The sequence below is a fragment of the Nothoprocta perdicaria genome, unplaced genomic scaffold, assembly GCF_003342845.1.
Source record: "Nothoprocta perdicaria isolate Ctin4 unplaced genomic scaffold, notPer1 scaffold_17, whole genome shotgun sequence".
NCBI classification, from domain to species: Eukaryota; Metazoa; Chordata; class Aves; order Tinamiformes; family Tinamidae; genus Nothoprocta; species Nothoprocta perdicaria.
This window is the reverse complement of record NW_020454871.1, coordinates 5,447,295-5,466,544: the sequence shown is the minus strand read 5'-3', so window position 1 is coordinate 5,466,544 and position 19,250 is coordinate 5,447,295. Positions and strand designations below refer to the sequence as shown.

The window sequence follows — 19,250 nt, the reverse complement described above, 5'->3', positions numbered from 1 at the left end:
TGCTATCACTATTCATCACCTTGAACCACAAGCAGGAAGGCACAGTTTCATTGCAGAATTTGGGAAGAGAGCAGAAACAGAGCATAGAGACATGAGGAAGAGGTTGAAAGCTCTAACTATGCAGTGAGGCAGCACACGGAAACGTTGCTACCTCTGCAAAAACTAACGTGTGGTCATATCTAGGAAAAAAGGCTGAGTGTTATTTTATATAAAGGTACATGTGTCAATCACATGTGAAATCTAATTACTGCTATCCAAACTTTTAAAGCATACCAATGGCTTGCATCAAAAGCAACAGGTATGTCAGTATCCCTGAAAACCCTGGACTTCACTGTGATTGTTTGGGGATCTGAATAGGCAGAGACTGCGAGCTTAAAGGATCATCACAAGGGCTAAAACCATGATCCTTTTCAAGAAACTTCACCTGAGTTTTCACTGATTTCAGTGAGACTAAAGATGAGGTGATACTCTAGTGCCATACTGAAAAGAAAACTTGTTAAGTTTTCAATTTAGGCAGCAGAAAAGGTACTGCTTTTATGGTACTGTGGAGATTGACAAAGTTAGTTCTTACTACTTAGAAAATACCTGTCTCTCTCTAATTAGCAATCTCGTGAAAATGGGTTGTCCTAAATGGGTATTTTTAATAATTAAGGTCGTTGTAGACTAGATTTTAAAATACTGTCATATAAAATATATTAAAATTTATAAAAAATACAAAAATATAAGTTCATATAACTTAAAATATAAAAATATTACTCACTTCAACTCCATCACTATGTAACTACAGAGCTCTATTGCTTATGAGGCACATCACCAAAGCATTATGTAGAAAGACTATATGTATATACGTATGTATACATTATTGAAAAAACATTTGAGGTATGCAGTGTTCAGTTAGAGAGAACTCACTATTCTCCGGTGGTTTTCAAAGTGCTTTTTTAAAAAGAGAAATACAATCTACAATTGTTAATACTATTACCAAACTAAAGGCTTTACTAAAGGCTTATTCAGAAAGACTGTCTTCATGAATAAGAAAAAGAATCTGGCAATGCTTTTCGGGCCATATTGCCTATGAACAGAGGGACAATAGATCAGACTAGATTTCAGCAGTGACACACATAAAGGACAGTACACAATAACTCTTAGAGAGGCACATATGGAGACCTGGACATGCAAAACACGGTGAAAAGAAAATTAGGAACAGATGAAAGGATGGTTCAACAAGAATAAAAATGCAGAAATAAGACTCAAAAGAAAGTCAAAGATGAGCAGAAGCCATGGCAGAGGACAGATGTTTTTAAAGTGCTGTTGCATGTGATGTTTTAAAAAATAATCAAATTTTATTTTACAAAGCATAATAAATGTTATATGCACCAAGCAGTGACCGTAAAATGAGATATGCAGCAAAAACACGGTAGCCCTCCAAGCATTGCTGAAAACAGAAAACCCTATGCATTTTACAGCCTCAACATGGTGTATATAAGTTTTGCAGAAATGCATAAATGGCATTTTAAGGTAATGCCACTCATTGGAGCCAAATATTAGCAAGCATAGTGGCTTGATGATGAAGCTTTAAATGCATTAGCATTAAATGGAATGTCAAAAAATGGAATTAAATAAAATTTGATAGAGTAACATATATGCACCATGGCATTGGAATATGACCATAAAATGCAAAAAGGTGATGGAGTGATATGGAACAAACCTTGGAGAAATATCGCATCCTTGCTGCATAAAGGCACCCAGGGAAAACCAAAGGCTGTTAAATATTCCAAACTCATTTGGAGGGTCAGGAGGATTCTGAGGGTCACGTGGTTCTTCACTGTTGTCTTCCAAGTGCCACTCATAGGGGCTGAATCTGCTCACTAGGAAAAGAACTACGCTGACGCCAATGTAAGCAAAGACTATACACATCCAAATTTCATAAGCCAAAGGATCCAGGAAAGAAAATACGCCAGGTTTAGATTTCTGAGGCTTCTTGATCATGATGGAGATGCCCAGACTCATAAAAGGTTTTGAAAAGTCTATGACTTCTTCTCGCACCAATGTTATGGTGAGGGGGGCAACAGCTATATCTGCTCTCTGAAAAGGGAAAAATAAAAAATAGACTGAAGTTAGTTAAAAAACAGTGGCAACATGTCTGCAATCTAGAGTCTCAAGTTAAAGATTTATCAGATGATAAACTACAAGATTCAGCAGTAACATTTGCTTTGCACTCACTGAAACTGTTTTTCAATTGTTGAAATTTCATAATGCCAATAGACAATCATTAGCATGACAAATTACGGACAATCCCACGCAAGGGCCTCAAAGCAGAGGCAGATGTGTACCTAACAATTATCCTCAGTTAAAAAGGGATGCATAAAACACTAAACTGGATAGTTAGGTCACAACTGAAATTGCAATTCCTAGAACAATGTATTTATTGTGTGCACAGAATGCATACAGAACTGTATTTTAATGTCCAGATGAGCTATGAACTGTTGTTATCCCATAAACCATACTTGTATCAGAGAAACAAAACAAGAGATCACGATAGGAATTTAAAATTCACGTGGATTATTTGATGGGTTTTTAATCTTCTTTTTTTCATTAGCAAGTTGTCTGACATTGTTTATTATTTAACTCAAGAAAGGAGAGTGAATCCTAATTCTTGGCCTAGAGCCCGTCCTCTTCCCCTTCCGACATGGTTGTCCTTGTACATGTGCCAGACACTCTATCACGGCAAGCGCTTGCCCCTTGTCTCCTCTGTCACTAGCCAGATACTAGGTCTGTATCTGTCAATGTCCTGAGAACTCTGAATGTCACGTGTTTGTTGTATTTAAATTTCCTTTTTTTTTTTTTTTTTCATTCTTTCAGCAAGTTCATTGACTAACTGATGAGTCCAGGATCTTTAAAATGGGTATAAAAGGGGAAGTCACTGAATTTTAGCTGGATTTAAGCACTACCAGCAATAGAAGAACTGCATATGCCTTTCTTTATGTCTGACAGCAATGTACATCAATGTTATTAAAGTCTGATTGGCTCCTCCTACTAGACAGTTGTTCTGACCTTTTCTAAAGGTTAGCAAACAGAAACGGCCACGGCTCCCTGCAAAGCCAGGCTCAGTCTCATGCTGGGTTTTGCCTCTGTGATGTATGTGGACAAGGTCACTGCTTGGAATAATCAAATAAACTCTGAATGTGCATGTAAGGAAGCCATTTGGAAACCGTGGCCCTGGGTGTTAATTTTGCAGCCCTCTTCAGCTCCTTTAGACAGCCATGCATGCTGTTCCCTCGAGTGATGCTCTCCTGGAGCAGAAAACCCTCACCTGACCTGTGGTCACTCACTGCAAACATCTAGTTTGATGTTGCCTGAATATGCAAACCTAAAAGGCTGGTTGCTTTAGGACGTGTGGGTGTTTAGTGGCTTTAGATGACTCTGCCGACGGTCTAAGCAAGAGAGCAGCCTGGGGAGGCACAAGTAGAGTGTGGAAAAAGAACTAGAAAATCCTAGAACATGAGCACTGCCAAATTCCTCAAACACCCGTATTTGTCTTTTAGCCTCTGCCCATTAAACTACTGTTAAATATTAAATGGATGCTGTCAGTAGGTAGAAGTACACAGGGTATCAGTTTTAAATGCAGCAAAACTTCACTGCCGTCAGTACTGCACTAGGTGTTGGACTAAGGAGGTCCTCACATATTAATCCTTATTAGAGCCAGTTTAGTGGCTCAGGTCTGCTCGGGCCCTGCGCCACGAGCCGCGTGGGAAGCAGTGCTCAGGTGGCAGCCCTGCTGCCAGCGACTTCTGCACGCAGACGGGAACACCCCGGAGCAGCTGGTGTGAGCAGGAGCTGGCTGCCTCAGCCCTAGCACCATTCCTTCTCTCCAGCATGTTCTTGGACTCTGAGAAATTTAATTCTCGGAGTCCTGTTTTAATTGCCAAAGTAGACACCGAGGGCCTCTTCCCGAGCGCTGACACAGCGTGTGCTCGGGGCTGCGGGCCCTTCACGAGCTGCTGGGCAGAGGTCCTCAGCGCCTTCCTGGGGGATGCGTCGGGAGGAGGATGCTCACGCTTGGCACAGCACCCTCAGATCAACACACTGGAGTTATATCATGTCCTCGTTCATATTACACAGGAGGAACTTCTTGGTAAATAAACCACATTTTAACATGGGTTACAAACATGAATTTTCTGACGCTTTGCTGCTTTCACGCTTTGCTATCATTTTTGATATTTTCTAATACTCCTGCTGGACCTCACCCTAGGGGCCTACAACACACTGGGAACACCCACAAACACCCTCACTTCTTACATGAACATGGCAGCAAACGTTCCCTGAAGAGGGAACAAGACTGGATGGGGACACAGAGTCTAAGGAGACTATCAACACTAACAGCACTGAAAATGGATCAGCCACAATCCAAGGCCTAAGCCTGGTTCCCTACCACTTTCCTGAACAACAGGTACACTTCAGTGGTTAAAATCAGGGGATTCTTTGTTTATTTAAATTTATAGTACTTGGAAAAAAATGCTTTTGGAGAGCTTAAACACCCTAATGGCCTATTAGGAACTGCAGCACAATTGTGACTCTCCTTGGTATGGCTGCAGATAAGCAGAATCCATAAAAAGTGAGCCAGATGAAAAGGCAAACCAACCGACCACAACCACAAATACACCCTACCCTGTGGGGCACTGGAGGAGGGCTTGGGGAGCCTCAACAACCAAGCTTCACTAATCACTCAAGACTAATCACTCAAACGTCATCTCAACTGCATTTGAGCTGGGAGAGAAATGTCATGGAGGCCTGCGAGGCTCCTCCAGCCTCTGCCTTCCTCCCAGCGTGGGAGGGATGGATTCAGTGAGGACGGCAACACCACGGTGCTCCTGACTCCACTAAGCGCTGACCCCATCAGGCTGCAAATCTCAAGACTCTTAAGGAGAGGAAGAAAGAACAGTAAATGGCAACATCCCTCCACAGGAAGCAGCAAGAAAGATGTTTAATCTCTAATCCAGGAGAGCTCAAACTCTCCGACCTGCAGAGCTAAGGCAAATCTTCCTACCTTGGAAGACATGCATTGGAGATCGCAGGAGCAGGACGCTTGGCTCCTGTTGGCATTTCTGGTTATTTCTGCTTGCGGATGCGAGGAATTTCCCTGCAGCTGTAGTGCTTTCCAAGCAGCGGGTAGGGCCAGCAATTACTTTACAAGATCCCTGTCCGCCCTGGGAAGCTACCAGCACTCAGATGACACCCACGTGCGCGTGACGCCAGGTCCTTGCTGCCGGCTACGTGTCAGGAGCCGAAGCACCGGGCGCCCCGGCTGTGCTGGACAAGGGCAGGCGCAGCAGCGAGAGGCAGCGCGCGGTGGCACGGCGGCTTGTGATTGCTGCTCAGAACTCTGCAAAGGTCTCTGGGCACGAGGAGCAGCGTCAGGCAGAGCAACACGTTACCTGTGGTGTCTGCTGGTGAACGCTGCCTCGTAAGGAGGCCCTGCTGCAGGCCAGGCCGTGCAGAGATGCTGGGCTGGGGGGGGAACGTGCATTTAAGGTATTAGCTCACACTTATTTAGAAATCAACTAGCAAGATGCTGCATGGCATTTTTAATATCTATTAGTTGAGAGGTGCAGAATGTTATTAATGTGTTAGAAGTGCAATTGGCTGCATCTGCAGAGGCTTGTCAATGTTAAGCTCATTCCCTGTCCAAAATGTGCTTTGTTTGGATGCCTGTAATTCCCTCTGAGACATTGTTATTCTCTCTCTTGCGGAAGGATAAGTTAAAGGTATGTCTGATTCCTGAGCTCCTGCCAACGGGGGCGCTCCCCTTCTCTGCCCAACGTGGATCAGACGGATCGCAGGAGCCCCATCCGCACAGATGGTGCGACAAATTAAAACCACAGGCAATTTAGGAAGAGATCTGGGAATCACTTCAGTTCTCCTGTCAGCTAAAACCACTGCACAAGCGCCCCATATCCTGGCGGCCACCTGGCACGTGGCTGCTGAAGTGCCGGTCAGGGGCTCTCCCAAGGACCGTCAAACGGGCAGTACTTGGGACACTGTTGTCCCTTGCTTCCCAGCTCCATCCGTCATGGTATTTTACATATTGAAAGATTTTTATAAAGTCATATTTTTACCTCAGGAGCGGATTAAGGCCTGGCTCTCCTTGTGCTCCCAAAGCACTTGTACTTACACTGCAGACGCCTGCCAGCTATCCTCGGTGGAGCGCGTCAGGCTCCGGGAGGGAAGGCCTTCCCGGGCTGAGGAGCAGCAGCACAACTGGGAAGGGAAAGAAGGACCAAAAGGGCATGGCGGGGAGAGGCTTATCCTGCCCTGTGCATGGCGGGAGCTGCTGGTGCATGTTTTATAAGAGTTATGTGCATGTGGATATGCACAAAAGGGCACAATATTAAAAAGATGCTTGGTAAAAGACATCCGAGCTGGGGGTGAGCTGCCTGTTGGGTCAGGAATATGCTGCATGTGTATGTGACTAGTTATTGTTTATCATTTGCAACAAATAAAACTTGAAAGCCCGTGTGCTCTGCCACAGCTCAGTTCAGCTGCTGGAAAACTGGTACCAAAACCAATCAGGCCCCTTTTATCCCCTCATGTTTGTCTTCCATACATGCTAATAAAGACATTTAAAAGCTAATCTCTTGTCTTCCGAAAACAGAATGCAGAGGAGCCAAAAGTGACAGTCTTAGGGACTAAACGCAGTTTTAGCTCCCTAATAGAGTTTAAAGCCCCTGAGAGATAAAGGAAAGTTAGCACGTAAATGAGATGCTTGCTCCAAATAATTAGCACTTCTGGAGCACTTTTCATCTTCAAAGGGCTCTCTGCTCATCCTTGTTAACTGTCCCCACTCAACAGATGGAGAAAGGGACCAAGAGTATTTCATGGTGTTTGCAGACAGGACTGGAAAGGGGTTTGGGGTGACCGTGAGGTCTCTGTTTGGAGCTGTGGAGCTCACTGCTTTCCCTGCTCCCAGAAAGCCAGGTGGGTCTGGCCCAGCTTGCCAGCTTGGTCGTTCAGCCCCATGGGATGGGGAGCCAGCTCAGGAACAAAGCAAGAAAGTCCTTTTGCACCCTTCTTCACTATTCTGGATGGTCTCTAGGCCCCAACTGCTATTAGGAATTTCATGTTCTCTTTGTTTACCTTTTGAATAGGGTATGATTATTTTAAATGAATAAGCTGTTTCGTAAATTGTCATTTGCTAAAATTTCAGAGGCATCAAACTAACATACTAGTGCTAATACTCCTGATATTTCTTGAACCATACGCAGGGAGGCTGCCAGTTGAGGTTTCTATCACAGTATCATCATACTCGGAAGTAAACTACAGCTCTCCTGCAGAGCTTCTCAAAGAACTCGTTCTCAGAAAGAGGCAACACTGTTTTCCAAAGCAGCAGAATGGAGGCACTGATAGTTCAACAGACGTGTAATGGCAAACCTCAATGCAACAGTCAAGTGAAGATGGAGCCCAGGGGTCCAGACTCCTCCTCACTTTCTCTAATTAGTAGCTTTCTCTCCCTCCCCCTCTTAATATCACAACACTGAACCACTGCTGCTTATACAGCATATTACAGAGTTGAATAAGCTACAAGGTGTATAATAATGCATTAGAACTGACTATTCCAGAGTATGCAAACTTTTCACAAATTCAGCAACTACTTTTAAGAGATTGAATCATTTGAAAAGAATCCTCTCACCAACCGTTTTGCAAGAGATGCTGATGTGATGGGGAAACTTGAGGTGACTTTTTGAAACTACCCTCAGCAATGGAACAAAAGGAGGCAAAAGAAATATTCACTGCTGCCCGGGCATTGGTAATAAAAGGAAAGCTCGTTAAAAATAATCTATAGAGAAGATTTGGGCAGAATCACAAATCATCTCATTTGCATGCATAGAAAAAAGGCAGAGATGAAACATCAGTCTTTTCTGCAAAGCCAGCTTTTTCCCCCATTCCATCTGGTTTATTGTATCAGCATTCCAAAACTCTAGTTTTTAAAGGCATTTCTAAAATGGCAATTCCGGCCTTTTTCTGTTCTTACTATACAAAGCAATATATGCCCAAAATAGAAATATAAAGAGGAAAGCAGTGAATTGGAGAGCCATTTTTTGTCTGACAGCTTTTAAAAGCTAAATCCCGGGCTTAAAGAGAAAAAGATGTGGATGATTTCAGGCCTGCATTGTTTTCTCCCCTGAAAAGCAAGAATGGGGTGAGCAGAGTCTTTAGGTTCTGATCAAACACAAACTGACATCAATGATACCATGAAATTCAGCCCCAAAGCATCAGACCCTTAATGGGAAGATTCTCCCCAAGCAAGACTCACAGGAAAAAAAGAAGATATGGCACACAAAAAAAGCAGCATCTGAAGGGAAAGCTGTGAATTCTGTTGTAGTTAAGGAAACTGCAATCTGCCCAGTGTCTCTTCTTAACATTTTGCAGAAACTGATTTGGAGAATTTGGAGAAAATGACACTTTCTGCAGTTAAATAATTAAAAAGGAAGACTATAAAAATGATACTACAAAAGTATCTAAAATGTTTATGGTAATATTCAAACAGAAAATCTTTATTTTGCAGTTTATTAGCTTCAGCATAACTTTTTATAATGAACATTAAAATGAATGTTAAGAGAAACTTACCCCATAGACCAGTTCACCCACCATGCCATTCCATATTTTAGTCTCAGGGTCCCTAGCTCCATATTTCCCATCTCCAACAATTGACAGTTTGTACTTTATTCCAACATGTTTTGCTATTTCAGAAGCTAAGTCTACACAATATCCTTCATATCTCTCATTCCCTTCTAGTTGTTCATGGTTTTTCTTATACATTACATATGGTGATTCCTTTGAAACAAAAGTAAAGATCAAAAGTCTATGAATGTAAAATACGGCTTTAAAACATACAAAGAGAGAGCTGTTATTATCCTTACTTCATATAACTGTCAAATACTTTCAACATTTCCGACTTTAGAACAGGAATTAGAAAAACGGATATTTGTAGTTTAAAAATCCTTGGCTTAACCCTGCAATCACATAAGCTACTATCTTTAATGCTAGTATAGAACCACTGAAGACACCAGAACTATTAAGAAAGTTACACTTTTGTTTTCAGGATTACATCTAAATTTTTAGGCAATTAGACAAGCACATAACATGACTGCAGTAATAACACAATTTTTAGTATCTAAAGAACTGACATACTCAACGACTGTACCCACTGAAATTATTTGTTAATGTCCAACGGCCCAGACTGGGGCTCTGATGGAGGTATTTTCCAAGTAGCATAAGGGAAGTCAGGCTAAAATGTTCAGCAGCAATCTTGGTCCCTAAATTCCCTTAGCCTTCTTGGAAAATTTCATCTGAAATGCTGATTGTATCTTGCTGAATTCATAGGAGGATAAAATACACCACTTAAATAGCATATAATTGGCTCATGCTTAGTAGAGCTGTAACAGGCAGAACAGTCACAAGAAGACTGCACACAGCAATACAGTACAGAACACATATGTTAAGAGACATATAGACCGAGACAGGTGCTGCTGTTTGCAAGACACAAGAAGAATTAGTCCTTCGGAAATGCACATATAAAGATCACTTTACACCTAGTCTTAAAATATAGCTGCAGGCTTTCTAGTTCTTCACAGGCTGCCTGGTGCCACCCTTACTCAAGTCCATGGGGGCTGAGTCTACCTGAGCTCCTCTTGAGCAAGGGGTGCAAGATCTGAACCTACAGCAGGAAGATCCTGCAATCATTTACATGCACTTGTAGCTTTACTCACATGAGGAGCTCCATTGTGTTCAAGGAACTGTGAAGCTGGAGGTTACACTGTTGGATTCAGTGGGACTCCTCCTGTGAGTAACATTTTTAATACACAATAAAGTAGTGATACACATTAAAGGGCTAAGGCCTGAGTACATCTCTGCACGTTACTAAGTTTTTCAGCCACTCCAAGTCGACATTGTGCCTTCTGGCCAGGCATCTAACCCATCTCAAGAGCTATGCATCTTATTTCCTAAACACAAACAAACCAAGAATGTACAACTTACCAAGATGGTAGTCACTACTATAGTTCTGTTCTCCACAGATGAAGTGTCATTAGAGGGTAGCAGGTCTAATGCTGGCACAAACCTTTCATATTCATTCCAGTAACCAGCCTATAAAAGTAGAGATTACATGTTTACATTATATATGTTTACAAGGACTCTGGTACATGAGCTTGATAACAAGAACTATTAAAACACATGGCTTGAAAGCATTTATTCTTTTAATGCCATTACACAACTACACTGGCTTCCTTAAAGGAGTAATATTCCCAAACCCATGTGGAAATAATTACAAGCCAAATGTAATAAAAATGCACGTTTAATTTTCCCTATATAAATTCACATGGTTCATGGAATAAATTCTTGCATTTCTACAAATGAGTAGAGCAAAAAACATATAGATATATATTTCATAGCCTAAACTCCTTTGATTTGGAAATTTTTACTGATTCACCCATATTCTACCACAGAGCAGACAGTGACCACAGCTCTTGTAAGCGTGCTTGGGCCAGCTTCATATTAGACTGCACAGATATTGCCAGCAATGCAGGCACAGGAGCAGGAACTTCCATCTGGATTACAACACCCTGCCAGTGCATGAGATGACTACGTGTCAGCTGGCCTGGGCTGACATCCACGGGGCTGGGGCTGCACTCACACTTGCTATTAAATTGGCTCTTTTATTTCTGTACAATGCAGCTGTAACACTGCACTGTAAACCCAGCTGAATAGCCAGGTATTTTGTTACCAAATATGTGCAGAAAATTTAAGGAGTCTAAACAGAGATTAAGCAGGGTCAGGTGCCCAACACCTGGTAGAATCAGGTGGATTTGTGTGTGCAGTCCACTCAGGCTCTTTTCTTGATCCTTCTGAGAGCCTGTTCACCTAATTATTTTCAAAAATCTGTCTTAAATTATTTTTGTAAGATGGATGTAGGCAATATCCCACTTAGGATCTATACCTTGTTTAGGAGACAAGTGAGTGAAGTATAAATCCCAATCAAAACAAACAAACAAGAAGATTTTCTGCTAATTTCAGGAGTTTTCTAAAATATATTAGCTCCAGCTTCACTGCTGCTCTGACATCTATTATGGAAAGGAAGGGAAAGATGAAGGGAAACTAGCAAAAAGGGCTGAGAACAGGGATATGACACCAAATAGAGAGACCTTTGGCAGTGGAAAATCTCCAGAAGGCTTTTACTGGAAAAGGGGGTAAGGTCTGAAGTTGACCTTGGCACAACTGATTTGGACAAAGAACAAAAAAGAAGATTCCTGGACTAGGGGAGAGAGCAAGACAACAAGGATTCCTCGGCATTCTGTTTTTACAATGGCTGTGTAGTATTCTTGATTTTCTTTAGTTTGTTGGAATAAACATTCCCAAAGAGATAAAATTGGATGCATATCTTGAAACTCACCTTTCGTGATCCCGAGGCTTTCACTTCATACACATCAATTGTGTAATTTGTTCTCCGACCATAGGTGTCAAACTGGATGTTCCCTGTCATTCCTTGAACTTGTACCTTAAGTAGATAACAAAAATAAACAAACAAACAAAAATTTAAAAGACACCCTGTATTTTCCTCTATTAAATACTGCAGGAACTCAGTCATTCTGGCCCAATTTTTGTCCAGAGAAGAGACTTACAGTAGTTCTGACAAAAACAGTTACATTTTTTACATCAGAAAGCCCCAACTCTGTGTTTCAGCTGCCTGTTTTCCTGGTTAGTGCTCATCTGGTGACTCACTACTGCAGCAAGCTGCATTCAAGTGAAACTAGCCCTGCACGTATGTTAAATGTAAGAAAGTCTGGTGCTGCCATGCTTAGTCACGCTGGATTCACTGCTGCAGAACACAGTACCAAAGAGAAGCTGCAACAATTCAGTGCCATAAATCCTATCCCAACACGGCATAGAGTGATTTGGAGTATGGACCTGAATCTCATATTGTTGCTCACACTGGCAAGTACTTTGTTTTAAGATTAATCTCAATGTAGGAGAAAGGAATGAATATCTCCTCTGAATGAAAATGGGCAATTGCCCCTACTGCTTATAGAGTTCTGGTCTCAATCTAGATGGATGGGACTATAGCTGGTAAGTCATTATCATTACCTGCTCGCATGAATCATTTTGAGGGGAACTATAAAGAACTTTGTTTCAAATAATATATAAAAAAAAACCCCTTTCTTATTTTTCTGTATGAAAGGGTGAGATATTTCCACTTAACACTTATCAACACTGACAAGCTGTCATCTCAGACAGGAGGAGTAACAGCCTGAAATTTCAGCAGGGATAAATTAGCTTTAATAATTAGCATAATTCAGTAGAAGCTATAGGAATGCATGATGGAAAACTGGTTTAAGAGAAGCTCTGAAACTGCAGTCAGTCCCTGGAGATGCTGGCTACTGATCTGCTCTCCATGGCTTAGAGAGGGTACAATCAAACTTGGTATGATGCAGAGGGACAGGCTATATAACACAGTCAAAATTCCTTGGGCCTCAAATTATCCTGGGAACCAAATTCAGAGGGATGTAGGAAGAGTGTGAATTTTTCATCAGCAAGTGAATTTGAACCTTTCTTAAAATAGCTGTGGAAGAAGATGCAAGTTATTCCTGTCTCCAGAAAGCTGAAGCTAGAGACTCGGATGGGACTTTAAATGTGACTATGAACCATGGCCAGAGCAGAGGCATGTGTAGGGTAGTTGACAAATCATTTGCAGGCAGATGCAAGCTGATGTGGTTGCTTCTGGAGCCTGCGGGAAGCTGTCTGCTTACCTTAGCACAGCAGTGGTCATCTCTCAGCAGACCTTGTTAGGTCAGGTTCATCCTGATGCATATTGAGATATGAGCACTGCACATTTGACACCTCTTGACTTCAAATTTAATTTGTTTCTATCTTTGGTGGGAAAACTCAGCACATTTCATCTGGCTGCACAGAGACAAGAAGGCTCACCAGGACTCCTGCTAGCCCAGAGTGCAGAGGCAATCACAAATGAACTATTTATAACTAGCCAGATGTGTTCAGATAAACTATCTTACACTTTATCTGATCTTAAAATCAGATTTAGGAATACAGACATGGGCAGTTTTCAGGACTGTAGGGAAGAAGAGTCAGGTAACACTTATTTCCCTTTTGCCAGCAGGATAGCTATAATCTGGCACTGAATTTTCTGCTGGCATCAGTTATTTCGAGGATGTCTGGAACAAATATTCATATTTCAGTTGTGGTACAACTGGAGAGGGAAGGAAATGTTAAAGGGAAGTTAAAGCATGGATTTCACATCATTGTCTGAGTAGGGTAGAGACTGTGATGGATGGGATGGGGTTGGTGGGAAATGTCACGGTGGGATGATCTTATCTTGAGTGGGAGTTGTTGGGGTTATATATGAATCTCATGTAGTTCATTTTGAATAGCTGAAAAATAGAAGTCATCCTACTGAAAGTCAGACCTCTGCGTTTGTGCCACTCATGACTTCGGCTCTGTGCATCTTAAGAATTATTATTACTATTCTTTAAATAAATTCTCTCCAATTAGGGACTGTCCTGTTCTGACTTTTTTGACATGAATACTTTTTATCTCATTCACAAGAGTCTTGTTTGTCCTTGTAACTAACTTCAAATGGACAATATAAATTCTTTAACTATTTTGAAGGTTAAGTGTAATCTCTTCAAGAGTGTGTATATGCTGCAAGAGTGAATGTGCACTTAAGGCATTTGTAATGAACTATCATAACGTCATGAGAAGAGTTCTGACAATGTGAGATTGAACTCTGTGTCTCAGTCCTTAAAAGAGCAAGGGATAGAATAAACCTTCTGATATAACCCTTTCAACCTAGTAAGCAAGAAAAAGCAATAGGGAAGCATGTGATGCCTGACCTAGGACTTGTTTTATCTAACATGAGCCTACATCTGATCTCACCTGCTCCATTTTTACAAAAAATGATAAAACCATTCTAACAGATTTGTTTCACGCTAGTTTAAGCAAGATCTAAAGCAGACTCTATTCTTGTCTCTTACTTGTATAGAATCATTACCAATTTTTCCTGTTGTCACTTGCTTTAACAGACATAGCAGTCTAAAAAAAGAGTTAAAACACCACAAAACTACAGAGACATAAGTGAAATAGGATCCAATGCAGAAACTAATGGTAGGGCTGACAGCCTGGCCATGCAAAAGGCAATCCCGCTGGGCTCGGACAGTCACATCTGCAGCCTCTGCCTGGCCTCAGAAGCCCCTGGTCCCTTTGCCAAATGGCTCGTGCTCCCTCATGCTCAGTGCAGCGGTCCTGTGTGGCCTCTCAGGCAGCTGCTGCACTGGTGCCCGAGAGACGTGATCTTTGGCCAAAGCTCTGCGAGCTAATTTGTTACGCTTGCACTTGGCTGGATATGTTTGAGGCCTCCTTTGGAGTCTGTCATTAAGGTTTTCTTTTGTCCCTGAGGAGATGCAGGTTTTGCACGAGTAGATCACACTGCCCATGGAGTAAAAGGACATCCCAGCAGAGCTGCTGCTGCTGTGGAACAGCCACCACCAACAGCCATAGCTTGTCCTTACCATTTTCAGTGCTCTCTCTATATCAATCCCTTGGCTCCACGGTACTGCAGGGTTAGCCAGGCAGTCTCCAGCACTGCCTCTTCTGGAGACGTCCACACGCTGCCTTCGGAGGTAGCGGAAAGCCTCTGCTATGACCAGGACTGCATCGTGGGTCAGTGCCGATGTATACTAGAATTGATGCAAATAAAACATGGTGACAAATGCAATCTTAGATTTGCTGCAGGTTTATCAGGTCTTGTTAAACGCTCTTGGAAGCATCGTCCTGGCAAGCCCTTTCCCTTGCTCCCTGTCCTGGCACAGATGCTAAATGTCATTTACCAATTGCACATATTCCAAGTAACAAATAAAATACATTTTCATGTTGTATGGTATACAGCAGTAAAATAATAAAATTATTTTATAGTGGCATAAGGTTTACATTTAATTGGAAACTTGTCATCTGAATGAAGTCAGTACTTTTTTAACAAGACTGCCAAGCCAGACATTTTGTACTAAAGCTAATACAAATATCTTCTGTCTGAACTACGATCCTGATCAGGTAGCATCTGTGACCAGCCACAGATCAGCTCACTTCTCTTTGGTGACAGCTACACAAACAAGTCATCACACTCACAACCCTCCAAGCAGTGCAGCCTCTTGGTACTTGCCCATCTGCCTTCTCTTGCTCCACTGTAACTCCACTGTGCTCCACTCGGAGCAGGGGGCTGAGCTATCCTGCACTGCAGCAGGTGCCATGTGAAGGGAAGAGAAGAGCTACCATGCTAGTTACTTAACTAGTCCATGCTGGTCCTCACAGACCCCTTAACTATCTGCTCATACTGCTCTCAACTTCATCCACTGCTTCTCCTACATACATCTCCTGCTAATACTGTAACTTAGATGTCACCTGTAAAAAATAACAAATAAAAAAAGCAGCTGTTTTTCACATTTCTTCAACATTCACATAATCAGGGATCTCTCCATCTGCGAGCAAGATGCCATTTCAGTCCAGCACAGGAGCTGCTGAAGGTGCTTAGTCTCTCAGGCATCTGCAGGAGCAGATTTTAACTCCCCTCCTATAAAGGACCCCTCCTATTTCCACAACGTTTGTATGAAAATGGGAGGAAGGAGAGGGAAGAGGGGAGAAGGCGGAAGCATGTAACAGGTTTTAATGGGTATCTGCATATACTAGTGAGCTTGCCCTCTGTTATCCTGTCTATATGATAATACAGAGCTCTTGGCTCCCAGTGAACCTAAAGCTGGAGTTCGTGTAAACTAAAATGCTGCCCGTGAACAAATTCAAAAGGTGGCAATATGCATTTTGCTGCAGGTTCAGCTATCCTCCATTCAGAGGCAGTTAGCTCCATCCTGCAGGGCAGCATAGCACAACTGGTGGTCTGTATCTCTCAAAAACGCCTATGATCTTACGGCAAGCACTTCAGCTTGATGTGAAGCCTTGGCTAACCTGCACATGGCGAGGTGAGCTGGTGTGTGCAGATCAAGAGAAGCACAGCTCCTAAATGAGGGCGCAAAGGCAGTGTTGGGAACACTGGGAATAGGTTATATAGCAGCCCTTCTTGCTGAGTTCAACTGACAGCAGTTTGCAAACTCTTCCTTTTCCTTCGGCTCGGAGTGGATCTAGGTGCAGGTGGCCCTTTTGATCCTGCCCACCCTTCCCTGCCGCGCTGGCCTGGCAACAATCACCTCCCCTTTTAATGAGCTAAAAACGACTGCATGTCGCACTCCACACCACAATACACAATCAGATAGTAATTTTAAAAGATATTTGTTCTTGTATTAAGAAGATCTTGTAATAGCTGTCCAATCTAGCACTACATAAAACCAACACAGTGATAATTTTTTCAGCAGACTGCGTCAATTGTCAGTAACCTTAATGTAGTCCCTTCCAAGTCATGCCAGGAGAGCTATCTAATTTTCTACTTTATTCAAATTCTACTTATAAATGCATGAGCATGCAAAGAGAAAAAAAGAGAGAGAGGAGGGAAATGCTGATAAAATACAGAATAAATTAAACATCAGGGCTTTAATCTCTAGGCAATTTTATTGCCTAATCAAAAATATTGTACATCAATTTTTAAGTATGCTTTTTGTCTGATTGACAAATACTGTGCACATTTCTGTAATGAGCAGTACATCTGTGGAAAGGTAATGTAATCTCTGTGTTTGCACCATATACTTAAGATTATTTTTTAAGGATAAAGAGCAATTTTTCCCTCAAGGTAAATTGCTTTCAAGTGGAGGAAAATCTTCCCAGGTTAACTTTATATTTCAGAGCTTTTAAGATTAGTGTGATACTTATCTTCTCTCCTGCATCACTGCTAGAAGCTTTCAGAAAGCAGGCCTGATTCCTAATCAATGGGGAACAATTCACTAATCCCAAGTTCTGTGGGCCTCTCTTTGACTTTCTCTGCTCTATGAGGCTGTGCAATAGTATGGGATTAAGATAACTTCCTTTACCCATAAAAACCATATGATCCTACAAATGGAAATTACTGCAGAAAAGCATCCAGTTTTACCTTTTCTTCTGAGATTCAACCAAATCTGAATAGACTATTCCTGTCACATTTGTTAAATCTGGAACTTTTAAAATACCAAAGGGACTCCTCTGCCTCTCATAGTACGTGTTGCTGTACTTAACACCACTCAAGTATTTTTTTCTGGTACCTGTTTTAAACCACAAATTCAGATGATTATTTCTTGTCCCAGTCTTGGCACACTTTTGAGTTATGTCTGCCCCAGAGGATTAAACTGTGCCAAGGCACAGGTAAGGGAGAAGAACTCGATCGTCTGCAATTATTAAGCTATTAGAATTATCCTGGAGTGGTTTGGGCCATGGCCAACCTGCACCCGAACAATTCCCAGGTATAATTTGGGACCTTCCAGTAGGTACTTTGGATGCAGCCAAAGTTGGGACACTTCAGCAGCTTGGCCATGGTCAAGCTGTGCTGCTTGTTCCTAGGGACAGAGAACAGCCTCCAGTACTGAAGGTGGTACCTGGAGAATAACAGCTGATCATAGCCTTTTGTAAACTGATCTTCTGCCTACTGGGAGACTCTACCACATGCCATCCCTCATCTGTCTTCTAACATCTAAACTAAATGGATGGAATTTTTACCCTTTTTTCACCCCTGGTTTGACATTTTTTCCTGAGTCCCTGTCCCTGATCAAGTAGGAAAGACATGGGGCTGATGTTCTGAGACAGGCCTGCTGTTGGGGCCACAGTGGCAGTATACAAGCTATAGAGGCCTGGACTTGCTGGAGCGACAGAATCACAGGTCCCCTCATCCCCTACCATCCCCTGCATCTATTCACCTCCAGGAGCTGATGCGAAAGAACAGGCCTAACCAGAGAGGAAGAGAAAGACAGAATCTAATTAAGAATATTAATAATATGCACAGGTCCTGTAAGACTTGAGCATCAGATGTTGAATGGTGCATCCTTATGGCACTCCTTGGTTGGAAGGTGGATGTCACACACTGTGTAATACAGATGTTGAGGCAGGAAATATCCATGGGGAGATATTAACATGTTCATTGCGAGTGCCCTAGTAACAGTAGCTCTTGTTTTAGTTTGTCCCGTCTAAGACGGCTAGATAAAGAATTTGGAAAGGTTTGCTGATTGCAGTTAGAGTAGCTACAGCAGTTAACTAAAGCACAGTGGCACAAAATCCAGGCTTAGATTATGAGGGCAATTGTTAGTAGTGAGGAGGAGGCTGCAGTGGCATCTCCGTGAATCTAATGCTGATTGATCTTGCACATGAAATTCTTCATCAGTATTAAAATTGACTAGCAACCTGCAGTTTGCATCTAAAAAACAATCTAAAAAAATGTTTACAAACAACCAAACACTGCATTAACTCTAGATGTTGAATTTTAAGGCTTTATATCTACTATAAACGTGACAGGATTTTCTACATATGCAAGACAAAGGAACTGAGATGTCAGTGTGCACTCGTGTCCAATTAATAGTTTCTCCTTCTCACTCCTGGAAGTGCAGTGAATGCTCCAACACACTCTAATGAGATACCTGCATCATACACATGCACGCATCAGGAATGAAAAAAATCTAAACAATTGTTAAAAGCAACTCAGATGGTTTCCATCACTGCCAGAATAAAACAAATACCTTTAACGGAGAGTTCTTGGCTTCAGGAAATTCTCTTTCATCAAGCCTCACCCAGCGTTGTAGAAACTGTTGAACCATTGGGTTTTCATTATTAACAATCTGGAATCCAGTAACATTGGCACCTCCATGCATCACTCTCTCCAGCACGATATCTGTGAAACCCTGGGAGGACACGTGTGAGAAACAAGAATCAGGGTTATCCAGTGCCCTTCAAAGTCCTTTTTCCTTGGCTTAGTTTTAGCTGGCACAAATTTAGTATAAAAGAAAACTGTGAATTTCCTTGCTGTTAGTAGAAAATATTTTACTGCAACAATGACCACTGGGACTGTAACAATGCAAATAGAACAGAACTGAAAAAAGTCTCCTTATTCACATCTTTGCAATGGAAAACTGCCCTACTGCATTGTGGCCACATAACAAGGAGTATTCACTGGCTGGAAAGAAAACAGTGGAGAAACTTCATGTACAATTTCCCTTTTTCTTCTCATCAAAGTGAAGAAGAATCCAAAACAACATCTCTACATTGAACATTTCTACAGAAAAGTGTGCAAG

The 19,250-nt window shown here is 42.0% G+C and overlaps 1 protein-coding gene across 2 annotated transcripts in view; it reads right to left on the bottom strand.

The window, feature by feature from the left end:
• The window catches only part of GRIA3 (glutamate ionotropic receptor AMPA type subunit 3), a 136,720-nt gene that overhangs the window by 39,668 nt on the left and 77,802 nt on the right, over window positions 1-19,250 (bottom strand). For both annotated transcript variants that reach the window (XM_026036014.1, XM_026036013.1), the window contains exons 6-11: window positions 18,699-18,860; window positions 14,574-14,741; window positions 11,444-11,548; window positions 10,033-10,140; window positions 8,623-8,829; window positions 1,706-2,082 (exon numbers count right to left, since the gene is read on the bottom strand). In XM_026036014.1, the coding sequence (XP_025891799.1) occupies window positions 1,706-2,082; window positions 8,623-8,829; window positions 10,033-10,140; window positions 11,444-11,548; window positions 14,574-14,741; window positions 18,699-18,860 (1,127 nt within the window). The remainder of the gene's footprint in view (window positions 1-1,705; window positions 2,083-8,622; window positions 8,830-10,032; window positions 10,141-11,443; window positions 11,549-14,573; window positions 14,742-18,698; window positions 18,861-19,250) is intronic.